The following is a 22,315-nucleotide window of genomic DNA, read 5'->3' as shown; positions in this document are numbered from 1 at the left end:
CAGCCTCCCTTGGACACGCTGCATGGGAAGTGTCCAGTCAAGGAATGGCCCATCAGGAGCTGGGGTGCTCTTGGGACAGGGCCTGGGGCGTGTCTGGGGCGTGGCCGTCCAATGGGGCACTGGGGTCAGCAACCCAGTCCAGTCAGGCCTCTGGGCGGGTCTCAGTGGCCTCCAGCCCCAGATGCCGTGCGCTGCCTGGCGCTGCCCAGGACCCCCAGAGCGCGTGAGCCCGGAGCTGCAGGATGGTGAGTGTGGGTGGGAGCTGCCCAGTGCTGGCCTTGGGAGGGTCCTGTCCTCTCCCTCTGGAGAGCCCAGCAGGGTGGGCATGGGGTGCCCGGGACCCTGAGCAGCCTCTGTCCCTGCTCGGCCCGGACGCCGCGGGAAGTTCTTCCCCCAGGTTTTAGTTTCTGGGGGACACGCTGACCGTGGGGGGGTGGGGTCTCTGAGAGGCCAGAGAGGACCCTCCCTGTCGCCCGGAGTCCCACAGACAGGCCCAGGGGAGAGCCAGACCCCAACTTGCCAAGCAAAATGCAGAGACCAGGCGGGGACGCCAGCCAGTGTCCCTGGCAGGGTGGCTGGGGACATTTGGGAACAGGTGGTCAGGGCGGATGCCCCACGTGGTCGGATGGCCCGACGTGACCCTGGAGTCCAGCGAGTGGGAGACCGGCTGGCCCTGCCCTCCTGCCTGGGTCTCCTTCCCCACGTGATCTGGTCGCTCGACTCTAATGAGGGGAGTGGGAGGTGGGGGGTCTCTGGAGAAGGGAAGGGGCCTCGCCAAACCCGGCTGGTGGGCGTCCCGCTGGGCGGTCTGGGCCGGGTTTTCCCTGCTCCCCTCTGGAGTGCGGTCAGCTCACATCTGTCCTCCTCCTGCCTGGAGGGCTTGGTGTGTAAACGGTGAGTGACCAAGATCCACCAAGGGTCGGGCGTCTGTGACAGGGGTGGCCCAGGCTCATCTCCTGTGTGGCCTCTAGAGGTTAACGATCGTTCTTAGGCTATGAAATCAGGGCCACCTAGGAACGTGGACGTGTGGTGGTTTCTATGGAAACAATTGCGTAGCGTCTTCTGAAAGGACCGGCCGTGTTCTCTCCTTGAACTGTAAAGTGCGTCCAGGTCTATTCCGTCCTCGGTACAGAAACCAGGGGCTTGAGTGATCTGGGTTCTTTGAACTCTGGATTTTGCTTCATTAAAATATCCACATGCACCAACACAGACACATGAGCAGCCCGTCCAGAAATACAGACCTCCACGGAGTCCAGCAGAGGGGGACCGCCTGGGGAGCAGGTCTCCAAGCTGAGGCCATCCTCAGCCTCCCAGGGGCCGGCGAGAAGGTGGCTGTCCCCGGGCGCCCCTCCTCCCGCGGGAATCCCTGCCTGCTCACACCTCTGCGGGGCAGTAGTGACCCTGTCTCCTGCCTTCTTGTGCCTCATCCTCATCTCCGTCCCCACCTGCTGCACGGCGGAGGCGCCATCCTCCCTGGTCCTCTTCTGTGGCCTCTAACTCCGCCGAGGCAGGTGAGGTCTGCCCTTTCACACGGCACCCGCCCTCGGTCCCCTGGGAACGTGGCTGGCTGGACTTCAGATCCACCTGATCCACGCGCACCGCACCCCTGCTCCCCTCAGACCCTCCACCTCCTACGACCTGGCTACAGCCATGTGCAGACCTGCTCCCGAGCCCCGAGACCAGGGTGATGGAGGTCACAGAGGCACACTGGGCTGGATCAGGTCACTGCTGGGCTCAGAACTCTGCCTGACCTCCATGTCACTCAGTGCCACAGCCAGCACCTCTGCCGCCGCAGACAAGCCCCCTCCCCTCCTGTCACCTCCCCTCCTGCCCCCTGATGCCAGCCCCGGCTGGGCCTGAGTGTCTACTGCTCACCCCTCCACAGAGCCCAGGCTCGGGCTCCTCACTCTCCTGAATAATTCTTTCCTTTTCCTGTTCATTTATTTTGCTTTTGTTCTATATTTTGTAAATTAAAGTAGGCATCTTTCTGGAATCTTGTGCTCTTCCTGATCTAGAGGGATCTATTTTGAAATTTCATCACAAAATGGGATGCTTGGGGTGCAGTAAAGAATTAGCCCAGGGCCGGGGCTGGGGCTCAGTGCAGAGCGCTTGCCCAGCATGTGTGGGGCACTGGATTTGAGCCTCAGCACCGCATACAAATAAATTTAAAAAAAATTAAGGTATTGTGTCCATCCATATACAACTAAAAAATGATTTAAAAAAAACATTTGTTGATTGACCTTTATTCATTTATTTTATTTATTTATATAGGGTGCCAAGACTCGAACCCAGTGCCTCGCGCATGCCAGGCAAGTGCGCTACTGCCGAGCCATAACCCAGCCCTAAAAAAAATGTTTTTAAAAAAGAATTAATCTTACCCAAAAGACAGGCCTGAGCTTTGCCGCTGGCTCCGGGAGGGGGCAGAAATGACAGACCCTAATAGACAGGCGAGGAGAAACCGGGTGTAATTGCAAAAGCGCCTCGTGGTCCCACCCAGAGCCTGCCAGGGCGAACCTCAAGTGTTCACACACCCAGTTATTCTAAAAGGAGCACCAACGACAAGGCCGACCCATGAAAAGCCTGCTTTTCCCCGACAGGCAGGTGAGAGCCCCCGCGCCTCCCACGGGCTCACCCACGCCACCGGGACGCCCCGCCCCTGGGTTGTGTGTGGACAGCCTTGTGTCACCGTGACCAAAATAGTTGAGCAGAACAAGCCAGAGGGCAAGTTTATTCCGGGCCACAGCTTCAGGCTCCGTCCTGGCTGCCCGCCTCTCTCTGGGCTTGGCTGAGGCAGAGCCACTGTGGAGGGAGTGCAGGAGGGGCGCCCGGCTCCGCTGCCAGGGACAGGATCTCGTCCCAGGTCACGCCCCCAGCGACCTCTTCCTCCAGCCAGGCCCACCTGCCCCTAGTGACCACTCAGAACTGCATTCGAATCCCCATGAATCAGCCACTCGTGCGGTCACAGTTCTCATGACCTAACAATGTCACCTCTGAAACTTCCTGCATCGTCATCTGACTCAGGAGCTTCCGAGGGGACATTCAAGATCTGAGTGTGACAACCTAAGTAATGTCACCTCCACGTGGGGAGCCATGGTCGGGGGGAGCCTCCTGTGAGCCGAGTCGGTCCCCAGGGCGGAGCCCCTCGGTGCACATCGATGGTCTGTCCTAGGACCCAGTGGCCTTTGAGGACGTGGTCGTGGACTTCTCCCCTGAGGAGTGGGCCCTGCTGGACGGTGCTCAGAGGGACCTCTACAGGGACGTGATGCTGGAGACCTTCAGGCACCTGGCCTCCGTGGGTGAGGGCGGCTTCTTCACCCGCCACCTACCTAAGCCCCTTCCACAGTGTGGAAAGTAGATGGGGAAGACCCTGGGTAAGGAGGCTGTCACGGCCGCCATCAGGGAGGTCACACTGACTCGTGATTGGCTTCCGGGCCATTTGTGTGGGCTCCCACTCACAGGCCCCGGGGGAGGCGGGAGCGTGTTGGAGGACGGGGTCGGGAGAGCTCGGTCCTCGCAGGAGCACGCTGGCCTCAGGGACAGGCTGGCGCCCACCGAGCGGTTTCCTGGGAGAGCAGACCCGGCCCTCGGCTCTCCCCACCGCTTCCCGTCCCCTCCTTTGCCACGGTTGACACGGCAGGGGGGGGGCCTCACCCAAAGCTGGCCAGAGGGAGCCACCTAACGTGGCAGCCAGCCTCCAGCCTCCAGAACCACGAGCCCAGACGGACCTCTTTAAGCATGTCCGGGTCTCAGGTGTCCTGTCGGAGCAACAGAAGGCTGACGGAGGCCACAGGGAGGTCTCGGCCGTGGGCCTGCGTTCTGGTCCCCGGGGCCCGTCTCAGTAGAATGAGGGGACAGCGAGCTCCTGGCTGGGCCGGGCCTCAGCGCCGCCCTCCCGTCTGTCCCTGGCTGGGTTTCAGATGACGGCAGCCAGCGCAGTGAGCCCGCCCGGCCAGGAGCCTTGTTGTCCAACAAGCAGAAGATCGCCAGGTTCAAAAGGAACAACACCTGGGCTTCCCTCTTGGGAGAGACTTGGGGACAGCACTGCATCGAAAAGAGGGACAACAAACAGGGGAGACATCTGAGGTGAGTGTCGCTTAGTGGGACTCTCAGTGTGTAAGGGGGAAAGTTGGCACACACAGGGGCGAGGGGGCGGGGGCAGAGGCCCGCCTGGCCGGTGCCAGGCCCTGGGTTCCATCCTCAGCACCACGTAAGAATAAAAAAACAAAGGTGTCGTGTTCATCTACAACTGAGAAATTAAAAAAAAAAAAGAACTAAAAAAACCCAAAAAGAGTATAAAGCCAAGCCTGGGTACAGCGGTGACCACCAGAAATCCCAGCGCTCAGGACCCTGATGCAGGAGGATGGCAATTTCAAGGTCGAACTCAACCCCAAAATGGTGGGTGGGCTGGGAGGTGGTTTAGTGATCAAGCACCCCTGGGTTCAACGTCAGGAAGAGGGGAGGGAAAGAAGGGGGGAGGGAGGAGGGCAGATCAAGCTGGATCCAAATTTATTCAAAGAGAAGTTTCCAGAAATTCTCTGAATATGATTGGAACATGGAGTATCTGAAAGACGATGCGGTTGGAAGCCATCCTCACGGATCCCCAGACGTCACTATTTCTGTGGTCATGGTCTATGGCTGAACCCTCTTCCTGAGCCTCTGGTTCAGAACAGGGCAGAACACCTACACTCACATGGAGGCGGATGTGACCCCAGTGTGTAACCAGGAGAGGCCACGGGGCTGGGCGCGGCTCAGGGGTAGGCACTGGCCTAGTCTGTGGGAGGAACCGGGGTCCGTCCTCAGCACCACATAAAAAACTAAAAGTAAAAAACACATAAAAAATTTTAAAAATGAATCGCTAATAGTCGTCGACGTGCTCCCCGTTCTTAGCAGAATCCACACGCTGAAGCGACTTTGTGCACGGGGTAAAAGGAACGAGGGTGGCAGCTCCTCCTGCCAGACGCCCAGGAAACCCCCCCGGGCAGCCAAGCGCTACGAGTGCGGCGAGTGCAGGAAGGTCTTCACCCACTCGTCCTCCCTGCAGAGGCACCGGAGAATCCACACGGGGCAGAAGCTGCACAAGTGTGCCGAGTGTGGCAAGGCCTTCAGCCGCCCCTCGTACCTCAGGACGCACGTGAAGACCCACAGCGGGGAGAAGCCCTACGCCTGCAGGTTCTGTGGGAAGACCTTTCTCCGTTCCTACTCCCTCACCGAGCACATCAGGACTCACACCGGGGAGAAGCCCTTTGAGTGTGAGCAGTGTGGGAAACCCTTCAGCTGCCCCAAGTCCTTCCGCGTGCACGTGATGATGCACACCGGAGGGAAACCTTACGAGTGTGAGCAGTGTGGGAAAGCCTACAGCTGCCCCAAGTCCTTCCGTGTCCACATGATCATGCACACCGGGGAGAGACCCTATGAGTGCCAGCAGTGTGGGAAGTCCTACTGCTGGCTCACGTCCTTTCAGAGACACGTGAGGATTCACAACGGAGAAAAACCCTACAGATGTGACAAGTGTGGGAAAGCCTTTGGTTGGCCTTCATCCCTGCACAAACACGTCAGAATGCACACGAAAAAGAAATCAGTGAGTGCCAGCAGGACGGGAGCCCCTTCAGGGAGCGTGATCCTGCAGAACGGAAAGCGACTCTACAGATGTGACAAGTGTGGGAAGGCTCTGGGCTGGGCCTCTTCCTTGCGTAAACACCTGAGGAAGCACGCTGCAGAGAGCGCTGTGAGTGTGAGCGGCGCAGAAGAGCCTCCCGGGGGCCCTCAGCCTTCCGAAAATGCGGCGCAGTTGGAAGAGGAGCCCTATAAATGTGAAAACTGTGGGAAAGGGTTCAGTTGTGCCAAATCCTTCCAAGGTCACATGAGAAGTCGCCACGGAAAGAAACCCTGTAAATGTAAGTAGTATGTAAAAAAAAAAAAACAAACAAACCAACCTATGCAGATTAAGTCATCTATAAAGGTCCAGAAAATTTACCCCAGGAGAGAAATCTTATTGATAAATGGGGCCTCGCCTTGGCCAATACCTCATCCTAAAAGTGAAACCCTATCAAATGAATTTCCAGTTTTCCTGCAAGTCAACACTGGGGTGAGACTTCTCTAAGCGCTCTTTCATTTATAGAACATGAAATTTCAATAGAGTAGTTTTTCCTATAAGTTCAGTTGCTTTTTCTCATTTTGAAGTGTGCTGCACCAATGGGGAATTTGCCGTGTGTTTCTACATTGGAAGTGTGACTTTCGTAGTCGTTGGTGGTTCTGTAAACACGGGCCATCAGGCCAATGAAAGGTGGGTCTGTTAGCGTCTCACTGTCCCTGTGTCCCACGCGGAACACCACATACCCACGTTTCCTACCTTTTTATTTCATTGAGAAAAGTAACAATTTTGATGTTAATACTTTTTTACTTACATAAGGTATGCATTATCACAAAAAACACCTTTGGCCAGAGGCCTACGGTTCTATTTGTAGAGCTCTGCAGCCACTTATCAGTTGGTTGACTCGTCGGCAGAGACTGGTAGCAGGCAGAGATCCTGAGAGCGGTCGGTGGGAAGTGTTGTTTTCACAGGATGCCCTGGGCTCTTTGTCCTGCTGGGGACTGGACCATGGGTCTGAATCAGGAAGAGAAGCCTGAGAGGAGCAGCCATCTGGAGACAGAGGTGGCTAGCGTCACGGTCACAGGGTCAGGCCAGGACTACACCTCCCAGGATGCCCTGTCTGGAATTCTGTTAGCCCAATTTGCAGGAGCTTTGGAAGAGGCCGTGATTCAGTTGGTCAGGTCACCACCACGTGGCAATCCGTGCGCAGGGACCCCAGGGTCTGGCTTATTTTCCTGAGTTTAGCCCCATCCATCAAAAGCATCTTTAAAATGCATATCAGCGGCTTGTCCTCCATTCTGTTGGAGGTCGCGGCTGCCACAGGTCCCCAGGGAAGGCTTTCCCTTCATGGATGCACCTCCAGGTGAGACATCCAGATGGGTGTCCCTACAAGGTCTACGCGGCCTGCCAGGTTCTTTCTGTCCCCGTTTGTGAAGTATGTAGTCTAATTTGTATGATGGACGCCTCATTCTCTTGAAACTTCTCACGCCTCTGTATCCCTGATTCCACGGTGACAGGGTCAATAACAGCCATAAAAACACCTGGACTGTTTCCTACTGCAGTGTCGAGAGGCTGCCCTGACCAGGTTCATCTATGAGATGTCACTGGGGACAGACGGGGGACTGAGTACAATCCCTCAATACGTGTCCCGTTACTGTTTATGTGTCACTGAAACAAAAAGAGTTTCTGAGAAATATCCTATTATATTTTCACATAAGTTGTACGTAGATGTCTGTGAATATATGATGTTACATCCTGATAGACCCATGTGCGGAAAATGTTGTCAGTTGAAAGTGCACTCGACCCACCTAGCTACCCGACGCCACCGCCTGGCCAAGAGCACCCTACACGTGCCCAGAACACCTACATTGGCCTGCGTTGGGCAGAGTCCTCGGACACAGAGGCTGGTGGACAGAAGCGTCTGGCGATTTATTGAGTTCCTCTATCCAAAAAGTTCCAGCCATAGGGCACACCCAGGCACCTCACGGTCACGTGGCTGATGAGCCGAGGCTGGCCTGACCACCACCAGGGGAGAGGCTTGGGCTTCAGACATGGGCCGGAAAAGATGGAGATTGAAAACCTGAAGACTGGTCTCAACTGAATTCACATCACCTGCCTCGTGACAAGTAGCCACACAGTGCACCACGTGAGTCAGGGTCCCCACTGTGTGATGTAGGAAGAACTTCTGAGAAGCAGGAATGAGTTTGTACTAACAAGTGCCATCATTTTCCATGGACTGAAAGGATATATTAAAGTATTAAAACCATAAATGGCCAGATCACTTTGTAACTCTGTGAATTTACCTCTGCATTCAAGTTTAGTAAATTTTAGTAAACTCATTGTGACAATTTTACCAAATTCGTCCTTATTCATTCATAATAGTAACTTTAAAAAGTCTTATTAATTTCGTGTGGTGCTAAGCTAGTAAAAGATATAAAATAATCCTAATAAAGCAAGTGTAAGCTTTATGTGCTGTATCAAGACAGAAGGAAGTAAAATAGAAACCACCGCAGAATGAAGGATACAGGCCGCAGTGAATGAGACTACCGTCATGAATTCATTTATATTTATGCTGCAAAATACGTCTTCAGCACTGTTTCCAGACTGGCCAAGGGTGTTAGTAAACAGTGGGAGCTCCCTTCATTGAGTTGATAGTAATTATCTTTTATAAGAATGAAGATATAAGCATGTTCAGCCTCATTTTTACAAACATTAGAAACCTTAAGGCTTTCAGACTATGGACCAGCCTGGTATCCACCTAGGGATGGGTGGGTAGAGAAGCCATGGGGTATACACAGTGGACTTTTATTGAGCCATAAAGAAAATGGAATCATGTCATTTGCAGGAAAATGGATGGAACTTGAGAACAGCAGGTTAAGGAATCAGACTTGGAAGGCGGTCCTGTGCTTCCTGTCCTGTGGGTGCAGGGAGGAAAAAGGGGAAGAAAGATAAGGGAGGATCTCACCAAAACTGAAGGGAGCCCAGTGGCGTAGAGGGACCAGGGGGAAAGAGGAAAGGAAGACCTGGGGAAGGGTCCTGGGCAGACTGTAGGTCACATTCTGCGCCTGTACAGACATGTGCCACAGTCCCCACCGTGGTGGACGTGACCCTGAACCAATGAAACAGGAAGGATGTCTTGAGGATGTCCTCTCGATTGTGAGACTGAACGTTCTTGTCCAGGAGACGGATTCGGCCCACAGTGTGGTGATGAGTCACCCTTTGGAAGAATCTTAAATTTCACTGTATATTTATTTGCCTTGTCACTCTGCTGCTCCTGCACTTCACCTGTGGGAGCCCACTAGCGCGTGACCGCTTTGCCTCCTCTTCTGATGGGTGTGGCGTGTCACTCTGTGATCTGGCTGCCTAGAGCAACTGAGTCTTCGTGCCTGGGTGTGCCTTCCCACACCCCCATGGGTGGACCTACGCCCACCTGTTCTTTTGTGATGTTACCCCTTGCCCTGTTTGGCATAGAATGTTCCATGGAAACGCTCTTTGTGTGTCCCCTTCTCTTGCTCTGCCCTTGGGTGTGGCCTTCCTAGATGTCAGTCAATCTGCTGACAGTGGACATCATGAAACCAGACTCAGCCCCTGAAACCTGACCCCTGGCTTCATTTGAATGGCTTCTCCTCAATAAAAGGGGTCAGCCACGCAAAGGGGGGGGCTCTCTCTCTCTCTCTCTCTCCCTCTTTCTGCGGACCTCCAAAGAAAAAGGTCTCTCTGTCTCTTGGTGGTTATTGCGTGCAGCCCAGGCCCCTGGAGTGACCCTGAGTGTCTTAGTCACATGCAACCTGGCCATCATCCAGGAAGATTCACCAGGAGAAACCAGAGTGCCCACGGCTGGAGAGGAGTGTGGTCAGCTGCGCAGCTCCTGCCCACGTCTTTCTCTGAGTGGAGTCCCGTCTACCCACATCCGCTAGCAGCAAGAGCTGTAGGTGGTGAGCCGCGAGCTCCCAGGGATAACTGGCATGAGCCACACACAGGAGGGTAGTGAGGACTGGACCCAGGGGCACTTCACCACTGAGACACATCCCCAGCCCTTTTCATATGTGATTCTGAGAGAGGGTCTCATTAGGTTGCTGAGGCCAGCTTTGAACTTCACTCCTCCTGCCTCAGCCTCCCAAACCCCTGGGATGACAGGCCTGCACCACCACAGGGGACTGAAGTGTCATTCGGGGCGGGGGGGAGGATACTGGGGATTGAACTCAGTAGTCACACCACAAGACCCTCACAGTGTCCCACGAACCCTCCCGGTGGCTCTTGACACCAGGCGTGGCCCTGGAAACTCCAAGACTCCTGGTTTTAAACCGTCAGATGCTGTAACCCTCTCTCCCACACTGATTGTTAGGTGTGCCACCGACCGAGCACCCACAGTGTGAGTGTTCCTAAGAGCTGCAGAGACTTCAGCTCCAACATGCCTATGACGCTGAAGAGCCCACGTTACTGAACCAGCTTGCCTTCGAGGGGATGCAGGGACAGGGACGCCATCCACTCAGAAGCTCTGGGGTCAGTGACTACAAAGCCGCACTCACGGCCCCACCTTCCCTCACACACACCACACACCTCTGCTGTCCACTCCCCCGTGGGGCGCTGGCGAGATCTGCCCAACACTGTGGAGAGGCAGAGGAGCGTCCCCTTCCAGCCTAGCCTCCTCTCCACTCAAGACTAGCTCCGCCCACTGCCCCCTGGCTCCCTGGACCCCCGTGTTCAGGTTACCATCACACAAGTCTAGTGAACACAGACGTGAGGCGAGCACCCTGAAGAACAGACGGGTTCTGCACCGCGTGATCTAACATTCAGTTGGGAAGCAATAAATACGCAGATCAAACACAGGCACCATGGAAACTGGGAGGAAACTGCAAGCCGACTCCCAGTTGCGGGGCCACCTGAAGGAGAACGTGAAAACAACCATTTGAGGGAATACTCCACCTTGGTACCTGGATTGTTCTTTGCTTTTACCCCATGTAGAGACATAGAACAATGCACACAAGTGTGCAAAACCACCTACAATTATATAACGAAATACGCATTATTTTTGATATATGAATTTGATTTTAATTTTAAAAAATATTTATTTACTTATGTTTTAGGTGTAGATGGACACACACAATGCCTTTATTTTTATGTGGTGCTGAGGACCAAACCCGGGTCCCCACCCTGTGCGAGGTGAGTGCTCCACCGCTGAGCCACAATCACGGCCGGATATATGAATTCTCCATATGACTATGTGTAACATGAATCATAGGCTCTGTGTGTGTATACCTAGATATCACAGAGTGCAGGAACCCCACACCCGGTTCACTTCAAGGGGGGTGCCAGGGTGAAAGCCGGCTCTGCATCAAGCCTGGCCTTTCCTTCATGATGGACTTTTAATATTTCTAGGAACTGTGCGTAGATCCCGTATTCTCGCACAGATGTTGTTTCACATACAAAAGTCTAAAATATTTTCATATGACTTGCCTGTAATCTTCAGGGTCGTTGAACACTATTTTATAATATTCAACAAAAATACATTTTACAAACATCCCACTCTGCACGAGGGACAGGTGGTAATGGGGAAGAAGGGGGAGAACACTTAACCAAGGGAGGGCTGAAACATTATTTTTTTTTTAAACCTGAAATTCACCCCTTTGGACATATTTTTATCTTCAAACTCTATAGTTTTTTATATTTACTGAAAAACTGAGGGTCCAATAGGGGAACAAATCTTTTCAGACCCAAACCCAGGGAACAGAGCTGAACTGATGGAGGTCGAGGCCGGCCACGCCCCCCCACGGACACGCACTACTGCCCACTACCTCAGCACCTGCAGGTCGCAGGGAGCTGACCTCCAAGTCTCTGGGCGGGGAATGGGGGTCGACATCCCGTGTCCACGGGCATTCCCCCAGCAGGGCGCCCGGGTCGCCCCACCGCGCAGTCTGGGGTGCGCAGCAGGCGGTGGGGCCCGGCCACCCGGGCAGCCGTGGGGTCGGGAGGTCGGGCGGACCGAGGACCGTGCGGGGCAGCAGCGGATGGAGGCCTGGGTCTCAGCGTGTACCCCGCCGCTCCGTGTCCAGGTGGGCACCACCGCGGCTCTACGGGCAGCGAGGCGGCGGGAACGGCCGATAGTGCCGCGGGAGTCGAGGGACCCGTTGGGCCGCGCTGGCAGGGGCCCTGGACACCTGCGTCCGCGCCCGGCGCAGGAGGAGCTGCTCGGGGGACCGAGCCGCCCCGGGTCCCTGCCCAAGCTCGGGCGCCGCCGCCACTCACCGTCCTCCGCCCTCCTGGGCCCCCGCAGCCAGTGCAGGTCACCGCCGGTCACCGCGGACCCGCACCTGCGGCCTCAGGGCCGCTCAGCCGCGCCCCCGCCCCTAATTGGGCCGCGCTTCCGACGTCTCACCTCCGATTGGACAGATTCCCAAGGTCCCCGCCTCGGGCGCCCGGGATTGGTTAGAGTTCCCCGCAGCGCTCCGGCTGGTTCTCTGGGCACGCCCCTCTCGTTCCGGATTGGACAGCTCCTCAGCCTTCTGGGCGACAGGAGGCGGGGAGGCGCCCGGGATTGGTTAGAGTTCCCCGCAGCGCTCCGGCTGGTTCTCTGGGCACGCCCCTCTCGTTCCGGATTGGACAGCTCCTCAGCCTTCTGGGCGACAGGAGGCGGGAAGGCGCCCGGGATTGGTTAGAGTTCCCCGCAGCGCTCCGGCTGGTTCTCTGGGCACGCCCCTCTCGTTCCGGATTGGACAGCTCCTCAGCCTTCTGGGCGACAGGAGGCGGGGAGGCGCCCGGCCCGCCCGGCCCGCCCGCGGGGTCCTCCTGCGAGCTTATCCGCCGGCCCCAGGATGGCACGGCCTCTGCCCGCAGCGCGGCGTCCGCTCAGCGTGCTCCTTTTGGGATGGGGGCCCAGGTCCGGCCTAGGGAGCCAGGGCCGGGACCCGGAACTGTTGACTCAGCGCGACGGGGTCCGACCCCTGTCCCGTCGAAAGCCTCTCGGGGGGCGGGAGCCCTGCGTTATTGTCCAATCAGAAAGCTGGGGGTCGGGAGCTGGCGGTCCGCCAATCATAGAGCCCGGCGTGAGACCCGCGGTCCAATCAGAGTCAGGGGACGGAGCGCGCGGACCCGGCGTCCCCGGGAGGGCTCCCCGCTCAGCTGCAGCGTCGCGTGGCCGCGGAGGAGCTCAGGATGGTGAGTGCAGGCGGCCGGAGCCTGGGCGCGGGGGAGCGGCCGCAGGTCTCCCCCGACCGGGCGGGCCACACCGGGAGGGCGGCGCGCGTGGGTAAGGGGACGTTGGGGACGGTCGGCGCGGGGCCTCGGGCGACCTGGGATGCCCCGGACACCGTCCCCTGGGCTGGGTTTGGGGGCCTCAGATCTCAGCCAGCGTGGACCCGCGTCTCCGGGTGTCTCGCAGTGGCCGAGGACGCGGAGCCTCGGTCCGGCTGCCCCTGGCGCCGCCTGGTGACCGCAGCCGCGGAAAGGCCTCCCAGGGTCCCCCCGCCGCGGGGGCGGCGGAGGCGCTCGGCCCCCCACGGTGAAGCAGGTGGAGAGGTTGTGGTCCCCGAAACAGGACTCTGGGGCGGGGCGGGGCTCAGTGGCCGAGGCTGGCCTCGCACGTGGGAGAAGTAAAGGTACAGTGTCCACCTTCAGCTAAAAAACTACCGAAAAAACAAAAGACAACCACGCAGCCCTCTTCCCACAAGGTGCAGCGTTCACAACTGTCCCTGTGGCGTTCCCTCCGTGGGGCGTCAGGTGGCGGTGCCCTGTAAAATGGGACCTCGGGGCCGACAAACAGAAGAGCAGTTGGCTGAGGCCTGTTTTCCCCTAGAGGCCAGCGGTTTCCAGTTACTCAACGACACAAAAAGTGCCTGAGCGTTTCCTTCTCTACCTGGACCTTGGACATGGTAGTTCTGCTGCAGTGTTCAGGCCCTGGGGCGGGGTCTCTTGTCACCCAGGTTGTCAGTGGGGATGTGAAACAGGAGTGGGGTGTGGGGCCGGGAGGTGAGGCTGCGTCCAGCTGCGCCCAGGGTGCATGAGGTGAGCTGGGATGGCCTCCAGCCTGGTGCAGCCGCAGCAGGAGCAGTTTCTCCTCACAGGAGCCACCGAGCTTTGGAGGAGGCTCCTGGGGCCTGTAAGTTTGCAAGTGGTTTGTTTCGAGGTTGTTCCTAAACACAAAAAATACTAACCATGCCCTCACCACGCCGACACACTGGCCTCTTTCACAGGTTTGCCGAGGCTCTGGGTCATCCTGTTAACTCACTGATTCTAGAGCTTACGGGCTTGTTGTTTCACGTTTATTTTTCGATGATGTCATAGACAGTACTACTGTAGTCGTTCTGAGGTAAGACCCCAGAGAGGCCCCAACCATAATCATAACAGTTCTCCCTGCCAGCAGGATTGTTAGAGAGTGTCTCATTGTGGTTTGAAGCATCCCTTTCTTGCAAGGTTCCTCTTTTAACAGCTACCTTTGCAGTCAGGCTGGTTGCTGAGCAAAATTTACTATTTCTGTTTTTCTTGGTAAACACTCCCTTGTGTTCCTCCTAAGAATATGGAGCAAGAAGGAGGCTGAGGCAGGAGAATCGCAAGTTTAAAGCCAGCCTCAGCAAAAGCCAGGTGCTAAGCAACTCAGTGAGACCCTGTGTCTAAATTAAAAAAAAAAAAAATAGGGCTGGGGATGTGGCTCAGTGGTGGAGTGCCCCTGAGTTCAATCCCCAGTCCCAAAATAATGATTTATGTAGGGCTGGGATGGTGGCTCAGCGGTAGAGCGCTCACCTCGCATGTGGGACCCAGGTTCGATTCTCAGCACTACATTAAAAAAAAAAAGGCATTGTGTTATGTCCATCTACAAAAAAAAAAAAAAAAGAAAAAAAGATTCTCTCTCTCAAAAAAAAAAATAACTTGTGTAACCACTCACTGAGTATAAATGTCAAAAGAATTTTGCAGTTTTCCTCTCTGTACCACTAGAGCTTCAATAAATCTGCTTCCTGCAAATTCTCTGGGTGTCTGGCCTCATCTTTCCTACATCAATCTTTGTTTTGGTCTCCATGTGCAAAATGCATCTTAAGTTTCTAAATTTTGGAGGAAAAAATATGGGGTTGTAAATTGGATAAGTTTAATATCCTAGAAATTTGCTAACAGTGTAGGAATTGACCCCCACCATCACATTTTTATTTCTTCCATTTGATCACCAACACTTGGGATTCGCACTCATTTTTGTCCATGTAGTGTATAAAGCAGGGTCTCCTGGTGGTCACTGGCGGGTGCAGCAGGTCTCCTGTGCCTGCTGAGGGGTGTTTCTGGTTGCCCTTGAGTCTGGGCACTTGCATCCGCGGCAGCAGTCCTCGGTGTGTCGGGTGACTGGCGCGGGTGTGCTCACGCCCAGGGCCTCTGCTGCCTGGTGTCTCCCAGCTTCCTATGGGTTGGCGGGTGCAGTGAGGATCTTCTTCAGTTGGAGGTTTTCCTTCTGTCCCTCGACTCCATGCTGATGGCGGGGCTCTTCGTGGGGGCGAAGCTGGGTGGTCTCCCCATGTGCCTAACACCCTGTGCTCATAGGCCACCAGGACATGGGGCTGCGAGATCCCAGGGCCTTGTTTGTCATTCAGGGAGATGGCGAAGACATTGCTGATCCCAGATGACCACAGCCCTGGCCCTGTGTGTCACAGCGTCCACCATGCCCACTGCCACGGGCAGTGGTGGCTCTTCCCCAGAAACAGGGACCGTCTGCAGCTGGTGCTGACTAAGAACCTTCCACTCTTCTCTGTGGTCTTCATGTGTCCTTCTGTGTCTTCAGCCCCTCCTGGCCACCATCATGAGTGAAGGCCTCGCTGAGTTTCAGGGACCTCCCTCCTCAGTCCTGTGGAAAACGTGGCTGTCCTTGGCATGTGTCCTTCACCTCAACATCAGGAGTTTTCCATAAAATCAGAAACATGCCTGGGCCGACTGACGTCCATTCAGGCCCTCTGTGTGCTGCAGGTGCTCAGTACGGCCACCCAGGGCTGCTCTCGGAACGAGGGCTCTCTCCTGGGCCTGCTTCGGTGGCATTCAGCAACATTTAATGATCTTCATGTTTCATGAGCTTCCCATTTGCTGGTTATTTCATGTCATTTACTAGATATACTTTGGAACTTGAAATTATTTCAAATTATTATTTTAAAATTGAAATTAAAATTAGTTTTTATAGTCTGTTATCTTATCAAAAAAACTATTTTTTGCAGTACTAGGGTTTGAACCTGAGGCCTTGAGAGTGGTCTGCAAGCCTCTACCACTGAGCTACTTTCCTGGCCACTCTAAAAACGGTCAGCAGTGTGTGGGCAGTGACTCAGAGTGCTGCACACTTAATCATGTTGACTGAGATTCTTCTTCTCCTGGGGCAGAGTCGTAGCTCAGAGGCAGAGCGCTTGCCTCCTACCTGTGAGACACTGGGTTGGATTCCCAGCAGTGCATAGAAATATAAAATAAATATAAGAAAGCAAATAAAGTAAAGGTCCATCCGCCTTGATTTTATTTGCCCGCAGCCCCCTGTGCCAAGAGCCGGAGGAGACCGCAGAGAGGGGTGTGAAACATGAGGCCTGCTGAGAAGCGCTCCCGGGGTCCGGTGGTGCGGGCTACGTAGGGGCTTCTCCCGGGTCCAGTGCTGAGGGTGGACGGGCGCTCACAGGAAGCCCTGTGGCAGCAGAGCGGTCAGGAGCGTCTCCACACAGTCCCCCGGGCTTCTGCTGGAGGAGCTTCCTTGTCCTTCCTGCTGCTTTGCCAAGGGCAGCGGCCTGGGTGGACGCTCCTGTGCCCGGGGCTGTGGGGAGGGCTGGCGGGTCAGGTCAGGAGGCGCAGGAGCTGGGCTTGCTCGCCTGGGACCGCGGGGCAGCAGGCAGCCTGTGTTCCCAGCACCGGGAGAAGGCGGGGCTCTCCAGGTGACGGGAGACAGTCCAGCCAGCTCTCGTGACTCCTTCCCTTGGCGAGATCTCGGGGAGAGAAAGGGGCACTCGGGGACCTGGCCTTTTACAGCACCGCGGGGTGGACGCTGGAAACCAGAGAATCTGTTCCCACCTCCTGGGCGCCGGGTCCTGCTGGGCAGTGCTTTCGGACTCACAGCCTCCTGACCACACATTGGCTCTTTCAGGGCTCTGTGACCTTTGAGGACGTGGCTGTGAACTTCACCGTGGAGGAGTGGGCACTGCTGAGTTCGGCTCAGAGGGACCTGCACAGAGAGGTGATGCTGGAGACCTGGCAGAACCTGGCCTCAGTAGGTGAGGAGCCCCTCCCCAGGTGTGGGAAGTGAACTGTCCCTGCTTGTCTCCGCCTGTTCCAGAGGCTGCACCTTACTGGGGACACGCTGGGATCTCAGACGGGTCGGCGGGCCCAGAGCTGAGCCTCAGAGTTCTTCTGTGACAATTAAAATACTCAAATTAAACAGATTTTACTTTTGCCTTGATTAAAGATGAAGCTTCTTCGGTGTCATTGGAAGGAGTGTAGTTTCACAGGTGGCTTCGGGCCTCTTGTTTGAAATTTTGTGATGATTTCACTGTTGAGTGGACTAGATGCCATTTGGCCTCTTGGCTGCACTGACCCTCCTGAGACTGCGGCTGCCTCGGCCTCTTCCTTTGCCCAGAGGGACTTTCTCCCGTTTTAGCTGGGCACGGTGGCACTCAGGCGGCTGAGCAGAGGAGCACAAATTCAAGGCCAGCCCTGGCAACTTAGTGGAGCGCTACCTCAAAATTGTTCAATGTAGGGGCTGGGGATGTGGCTCAAGCGGTAGTGTGCTTGCCTGGCATGCGCGTGGCGCTGGGTTCGATCCTCAGCACCACATACAAAGAAAGATGTTGTGTCCGCTGAAAACTATAAAATAGATATTTCAAAAAAATTATCTCTAAAAAAAAAAAATTGTTCAATGTATTTTTTAGTTATTGATGGACCTTTATTGTATTTATTTGTATGTGGTGCTGAGAATCCAACCCAGCGCCTCACGCGTGCCAGGCGAGCACTCTGTCCCTGAGCCACTGCCCAGCCCCTACCTCAGAAGTTTAAAAGTGGGGAAGGCAGCTGGAGTGTAGCTCAGTGGTAGAGGGCCTGGGTTAAATACTGAGTCTCTCCCCTCTCCCTCTCTCTCTCTCTCTCACACACACACACACACACACGCATACATACATACACATACTCATACACACACATACATACACACATGCATACACACATGCATACACACATAGACATGCACATACACACATAATACACATACACACGTGCATGCACATACACACATGACATACACAAATAACACACATGCACACACATATACACATACACACATACACAGACATGCACATAGACATACACATATGCACATAACACCTAAACACATAACATACATGCACACACATGTACACATAGACATACACATACACACATAGACATGCACATACACACACATAGACATACGCACATAACACCTAAACCCATAACATACATGCACACACATGTACGCATGCACACAAACACACACACACCAGTGTGTCTGCTTTTTCTGTCTCAGTTATGAGGCTCCATTTAAAGCCAGGACATCAGTCTCTCAGCAGATTATGTGTAGGGAGATATCTGAGGAACATAAAATGGCAAGGTTCACAAGAATTAATTCCTATGCCCACATTTTAGAAAACTCTGGAGACCATCCCCTGGAAGATGAGCCTGAGAGCCAAGGGGCACACCTGAGGTGAGTCGCACTCCTAAGAGAAAGGGTGTCCCTGGGGACTGGTAGGTCATGACCATTATTAAGGTGGAGCTCGTAGAGCTGTGCCGTCCTGCCAGGGAAGCTGGACAGCTTTCACATGGACAGTCTGTCCCGGGAAGGGTACTGACAGAATGGCGGCAGCGGGCCTTCTGCAGGGGGCAGCGGGCGAGGTGGACCTGGGGCAGGTGACTGGGGAACAGCAGAGCTCTGTGTCCAGGGGCCTGGGGGGGTGGACGGGTATTGTGATCCTCCTTTTCTTGGCAGTGTCAGTTTCAGTTTGGGTTAAGATGGAGTCCCAGCATTGAAACAGAGTTACTCATGTTTGGGGACCTCACGGTTCTAAATTGTTGATCTGTAGGAATTTTAATGAGAAATTTTTTGAATTTTATTTAAATACTAAATGAAACAATTCACAAACTATTAGAGGGAAGCCTATTTTGTACGTATACGTATTGCATATATATTTAAAAGATCTTCTAGTTGTTAATGGACACAGTGCCTTCGTTTTATTTATTCATCCATTTTTCTGTGGTCCTGAGGGTCCAACCCAGTGTCCCCCTGAACTAGGCCAGCCCTGGAGGACCTAGAGACCAGCCCCGTGCAGATATCAGTACCATACACCCATCGGTGCCCCTCCTGAATGATGGTGTGTGGGGAACGGTGTGTCACCGTCACACACTGCACACTGGTGCCATGTGAGGGTGGCGCTACTCTGCAGACGGTGTCAGAGCTGTTTGGTGATGACATCCCTGGGCCTCTTCCAGAGCCTGTCTCTCCCCGGTTCAGACAGTTCAGAATAGAAACTCCACGGTGCTGAAGGCAAAGGCAGACTTCTACTTCCCTGTTAACGTCATTGTCATTGTGCTATGAGACTTTCCGTTTTTTTGGCAGAGGTCGTGTGGAGGACAGCCTCTGTGGAGGCGGCGAGGCTCCCCTCAGCCCTGGCCCACGTCCCGGCCACTGTGTGCGAGGTGCTCCTGACCCGAGGCCGTGCGGGAGGGCCACCGGGTCGCCCTGTGGACAGTGGCCCTGTGGGCGTTGGGGGTGCGGACAGGCCTGCACCTGCCCCTGGCTGCCGGGCAGCCACGGAGAGAAAGCCAGCGGGGAGGAACCGTGCGAGGGGACCTTTCCTCTGTCCGCCCTCGCGGGACAGCTCGGGATGCGCACTGAGGGCGGAAGCGATGCGGGCCAGGCGTGGGCGACAGCGCCCCCCGGGGTGTGCAGTCCCTCGGGCCTCGCGAGGGGGGACCACGCGGCCGAGGGGCCGGGCAGAAGTGAGGACCGTGGGAAGGACTCTGTTGGTGCCTCCCGGAGACCCGCGGGGACCGTCCCTGGGGGGAAGCCCTACGCGTGCGAGCAGTGCGGCAGGAGCTTCCAGCACTCCAGGTCCCTCACGCGACACAGGAAGACACACCACGGAGCCCAGGACACCCACGAGGGCCAGCGCGCCGAGGGCCAGCGCACCGATGCGGCCGGGGGCCAGCGCACCGAGGGCGCGGCCGCGGCTCGGAGGGAGTTCACGTGCAGCGAGTGCGGGAAGGTCCTGGCCTACCCGTCAGCCTTCCAGAACCACCTGCGGACGCACTCCGGGGCCAAGCCCTACACCTGCGGGCAGTGCCAGAGGCCCTTCAAGTACCCGCAGTCTCTGCAGCGCCACGAGATGACCCATGCCCGCAAGGAGCCCTACGAGTGCGCGCGCTGCGGGAAGACCTTCAGCCTGCCCGAGACCCTGCGTGCGCACGGGGCCATGCACGACGCCGAGGGCCAGCCCTCGGCCCCCCCAGGCCCATGAGGGGACCCGAGGGCCCACATGGCGGGGCCCTCCCAGGGTGGGTGTGGAAACGCCTCCGGTGGCCTCCCCTTCCAGGACAGGAGGACTCCGTCGAAGAGCGACGGACCAACGTGGGAGAGAGTGAAGGTGCCCCCAATGCCAGGTCGTGACAAGGTCACCCGGACCTCACGCTGGAGAGAAGCCCCATGAACGTGAGCAACGTGGGAGCCTGGGGCCCATCCCTGATCTTCACGGGGAGCCCATCCGGGAGGGCAGAGATGGGAAGGATGCTTCAGGTGGCTCCTTCGAAACCCTGCCAAGAAGGCGCCCTGGCAGACGCCTGGGAATGTGCCGCGGTCTGCCTGGGCACAATCAGGAGCCACTTGTCAAAAGAAAGAACTTTATTTTTAGGACACACACCGCACCACACAGCTCCTCAGGAAAACCCTCAGAGCCCAACTGTCACCACCGGCTTCCCACAAGCCTCTCCACCTCCCCACTCCTCCTGCTCTTGAGGCCCATTGGCTGGGTTGTGTGGGTGGAGCCAAAAAAGCCCCCAATGAGCAGCTCCGAGGTCTGAAAGGGCGGGGAAACAGCCCAATGAGCATCACCTCAAGGAGCCAATCAGCTGGCAGCTAGAAGTTTGCTGGGGCTGCTGTGAGCCAATCATCAGCTGGAGGCTGGAAGTTTGCTGGGGCCCCTTCGGCTGTGGCCTAAACATCTCCCCCTCTCTGTTTAAACAACAAGCATGTGGCTTAGGGACCATGCCTGCCTTAGGTTGTCCAATAGTACATATGGTCCTTACCCGTCATCTGATGAGCTGACCTCAGGGCGTCAGCCTCCTGTCTTAGGTTGGTACCATTGCATTTTAATAATGTTCAATTTGGGTCTTACCCGTCATTGACTGCTGGTCTAACATACAGCCACACCTGCGGATAGGTCTTTGTACCAGCAGGGGGGTGAGGTTCTTTGCCTCACCTCTGTTGGCCCCCAAATTTTAGCTGAACCACCATGACAAGCAGAAAGGAGGAAGATATACCAAGCCAATTGACAGCTCCTTTTGGAAAAATTGTACCATCGATGACACCATCAGCAAAAATACCCCAACACTACCACAAATCGCTGCACCAACAGATAGTTCACGAGGCATACAGGTGAGTTCTCAATGCATACAAGTGATACATAGTCCAGGCAAGTTCTGCAAGCAGTTCAGTGATGGCTATTGCAGAAGCTGTAGACTGGTTTTATCTTTGTCTTCACCAGCACTGGGATGAAGATAGGAATTCTGGCAATAATGGCTAAAGAAAAAATTATGTAACATTCCAGAAGGCACTAAAAGAAAACAATTTTCTAAACAATGTACCTTATCTTCAACAGAATTATTAAATATAATGAAAAGAAAAGGTGAAAGTAAACAAACAGATCTGTTAACCTCCTTTTTTGTTAATATATTAAAACAATCCTCAACAGCTGTTTACCCAATTTAAATTAAACCATTTAGGGCTGGGGATGTGGCTCAAGCGGTAGCGCGCTTGCCTGGCATATGTGCAGCCCGGGTTCGATTCTCAGCACCACATACAAACAAAGATGTTGTGTCCGCCAAATACTAAAAAATAAATATTAAAAAAATTAAAAAAAAATAAATTAAACCATTTAAATCACGTGAAAAAATATATATATTTGGATCCATTTTTTCATGAGCGCTCATCATATATGATATATGGTCATACGTACATACAAACATACAACACAAAACACAAGTGTGCACACATAATATAATACATACAACACATAACATAATAGTAAAGGCCTTATAACTTTTTACAGGTGAAATCTCCATTGCAGTGTTTAAAAACTCTATAGTCAAAAAATAGAACTGATCAGCAAAACATTAACCTAGGTCTGTATGAGCTCAAAAAACAAAATAGAACTTTATGATGTGGGAAAGGGTAATAAAAAAATATATATTGAAAAAAGCATCCTGGTTCTGTAGCAGATGTAAGGATAGCGAAACTGGAGTTTTGGATATCAGCTGTTATGGATTTGAGCCAAATCATCTTCTTTTTGGTCTGTAGAAATCACTTTAGTTAATCTCTCTGGAATCCAAATCGGCTGCTGTTCTCCCTGTGGAAACACAAACAGACCCCCGACTCCAGACAATCAATGGGTCAGGACCTTTCCATTGTCCTGTTAGAATATCCTTCCAAAGTACCTTGGGCTTATGCACATTTTAGAGTAAGAAGGGTTATTTTAAGTTTATCTTTGGGGG

At 54.7% G+C, this 22,315-nt stretch overlaps 2 protein-coding genes and 1 long non-coding RNA gene across 10 annotated transcripts; 2 read left to right on the top strand and 1 right to left on the bottom strand.

Moving 5' to 3' along the window:
• Positions 1 to 22: 22 nt before the first annotated feature.
• Positions 23 to 7,938, top strand: Znf556 (zinc finger protein 556). 8 transcript variants are annotated; one of them, XM_077796629.1, is made up of 7 exons: positions 169 to 245; positions 992 to 1,100; positions 1,211 to 1,511; positions 2,272 to 2,601; positions 3,170 to 3,296; positions 3,918 to 4,083; positions 4,888 to 7,938. In XM_077796629.1, the coding sequence occupies exons 4-7, from the start codon at positions 2,572 to 2,574 to the stop codon at positions 5,900 to 5,902; spliced, it is 1,338 nt and encodes a 445-aa protein (XP_077652755.1). In that variant the 5' UTR covers positions 169 to 245; positions 992 to 1,100; positions 1,211 to 1,511; positions 2,272 to 2,571; the 3' UTR covers positions 5,903 to 7,938. The 8 variants fall into 8 exon arrangements, with proteins under 8 accessions (XP_026270481.2, XP_026270480.2, XP_026270482.2 ...); XM_077796628.1 differs by lacking the exon at positions 992 to 1,100 and having other exon boundaries at positions 148 to 245; XM_077796630.1 differs by lacking the exons at positions 992 to 1,100; positions 1,211 to 1,511 and having other exon boundaries at positions 163 to 245; positions 2,272 to 2,309; positions 2,498 to 2,601.
• On the bottom strand, positions 6,155 to 10,609 carry LOC113201144 (uncharacterized). The gene is made up of 2 exons (XR_003303121.2): positions 10,304 to 10,609; positions 6,155 to 8,505 (listed from the first exon to the last, which is right to left on the bottom strand). It is a non-coding gene; the product is annotated as an uncharacterized LOC113201144 (long non-coding RNA).
• A 1,760-nt stretch (positions 10,610 to 12,369) lies between these two features.
• Positions 12,370 to 21,822, top strand: LOC113201143 (uncharacterized). Its single transcript, XM_026414702.2, has 4 exons — positions 12,370 to 12,745; positions 16,671 to 16,797; positions 18,200 to 18,257; positions 19,167 to 21,822. The coding sequence occupies exons 1-4, from the start codon at positions 12,743 to 12,745 to the stop codon at positions 20,065 to 20,067; spliced, it is 1,089 nt and encodes a 362-aa protein (XP_026270487.2). The 5' UTR covers positions 12,370 to 12,742; the 3' UTR covers positions 20,068 to 21,822.
• The last annotated feature ends 493 nt before the right edge of the window (positions 21,823 to 22,315 follow it).

Source organism: Urocitellus parryii, chromosome 3, assembly GCF_045843805.1.
Source record: "Urocitellus parryii isolate mUroPar1 chromosome 3, mUroPar1.hap1, whole genome shotgun sequence".
NCBI classification, from domain to species: domain Eukaryota; kingdom Metazoa; phylum Chordata; class Mammalia; order Rodentia; family Sciuridae; genus Urocitellus; species Urocitellus parryii.
Note: the sequence above shows the minus strand (reverse complement) of the source record. Positions and strands in the feature narration are given on the sequence as shown.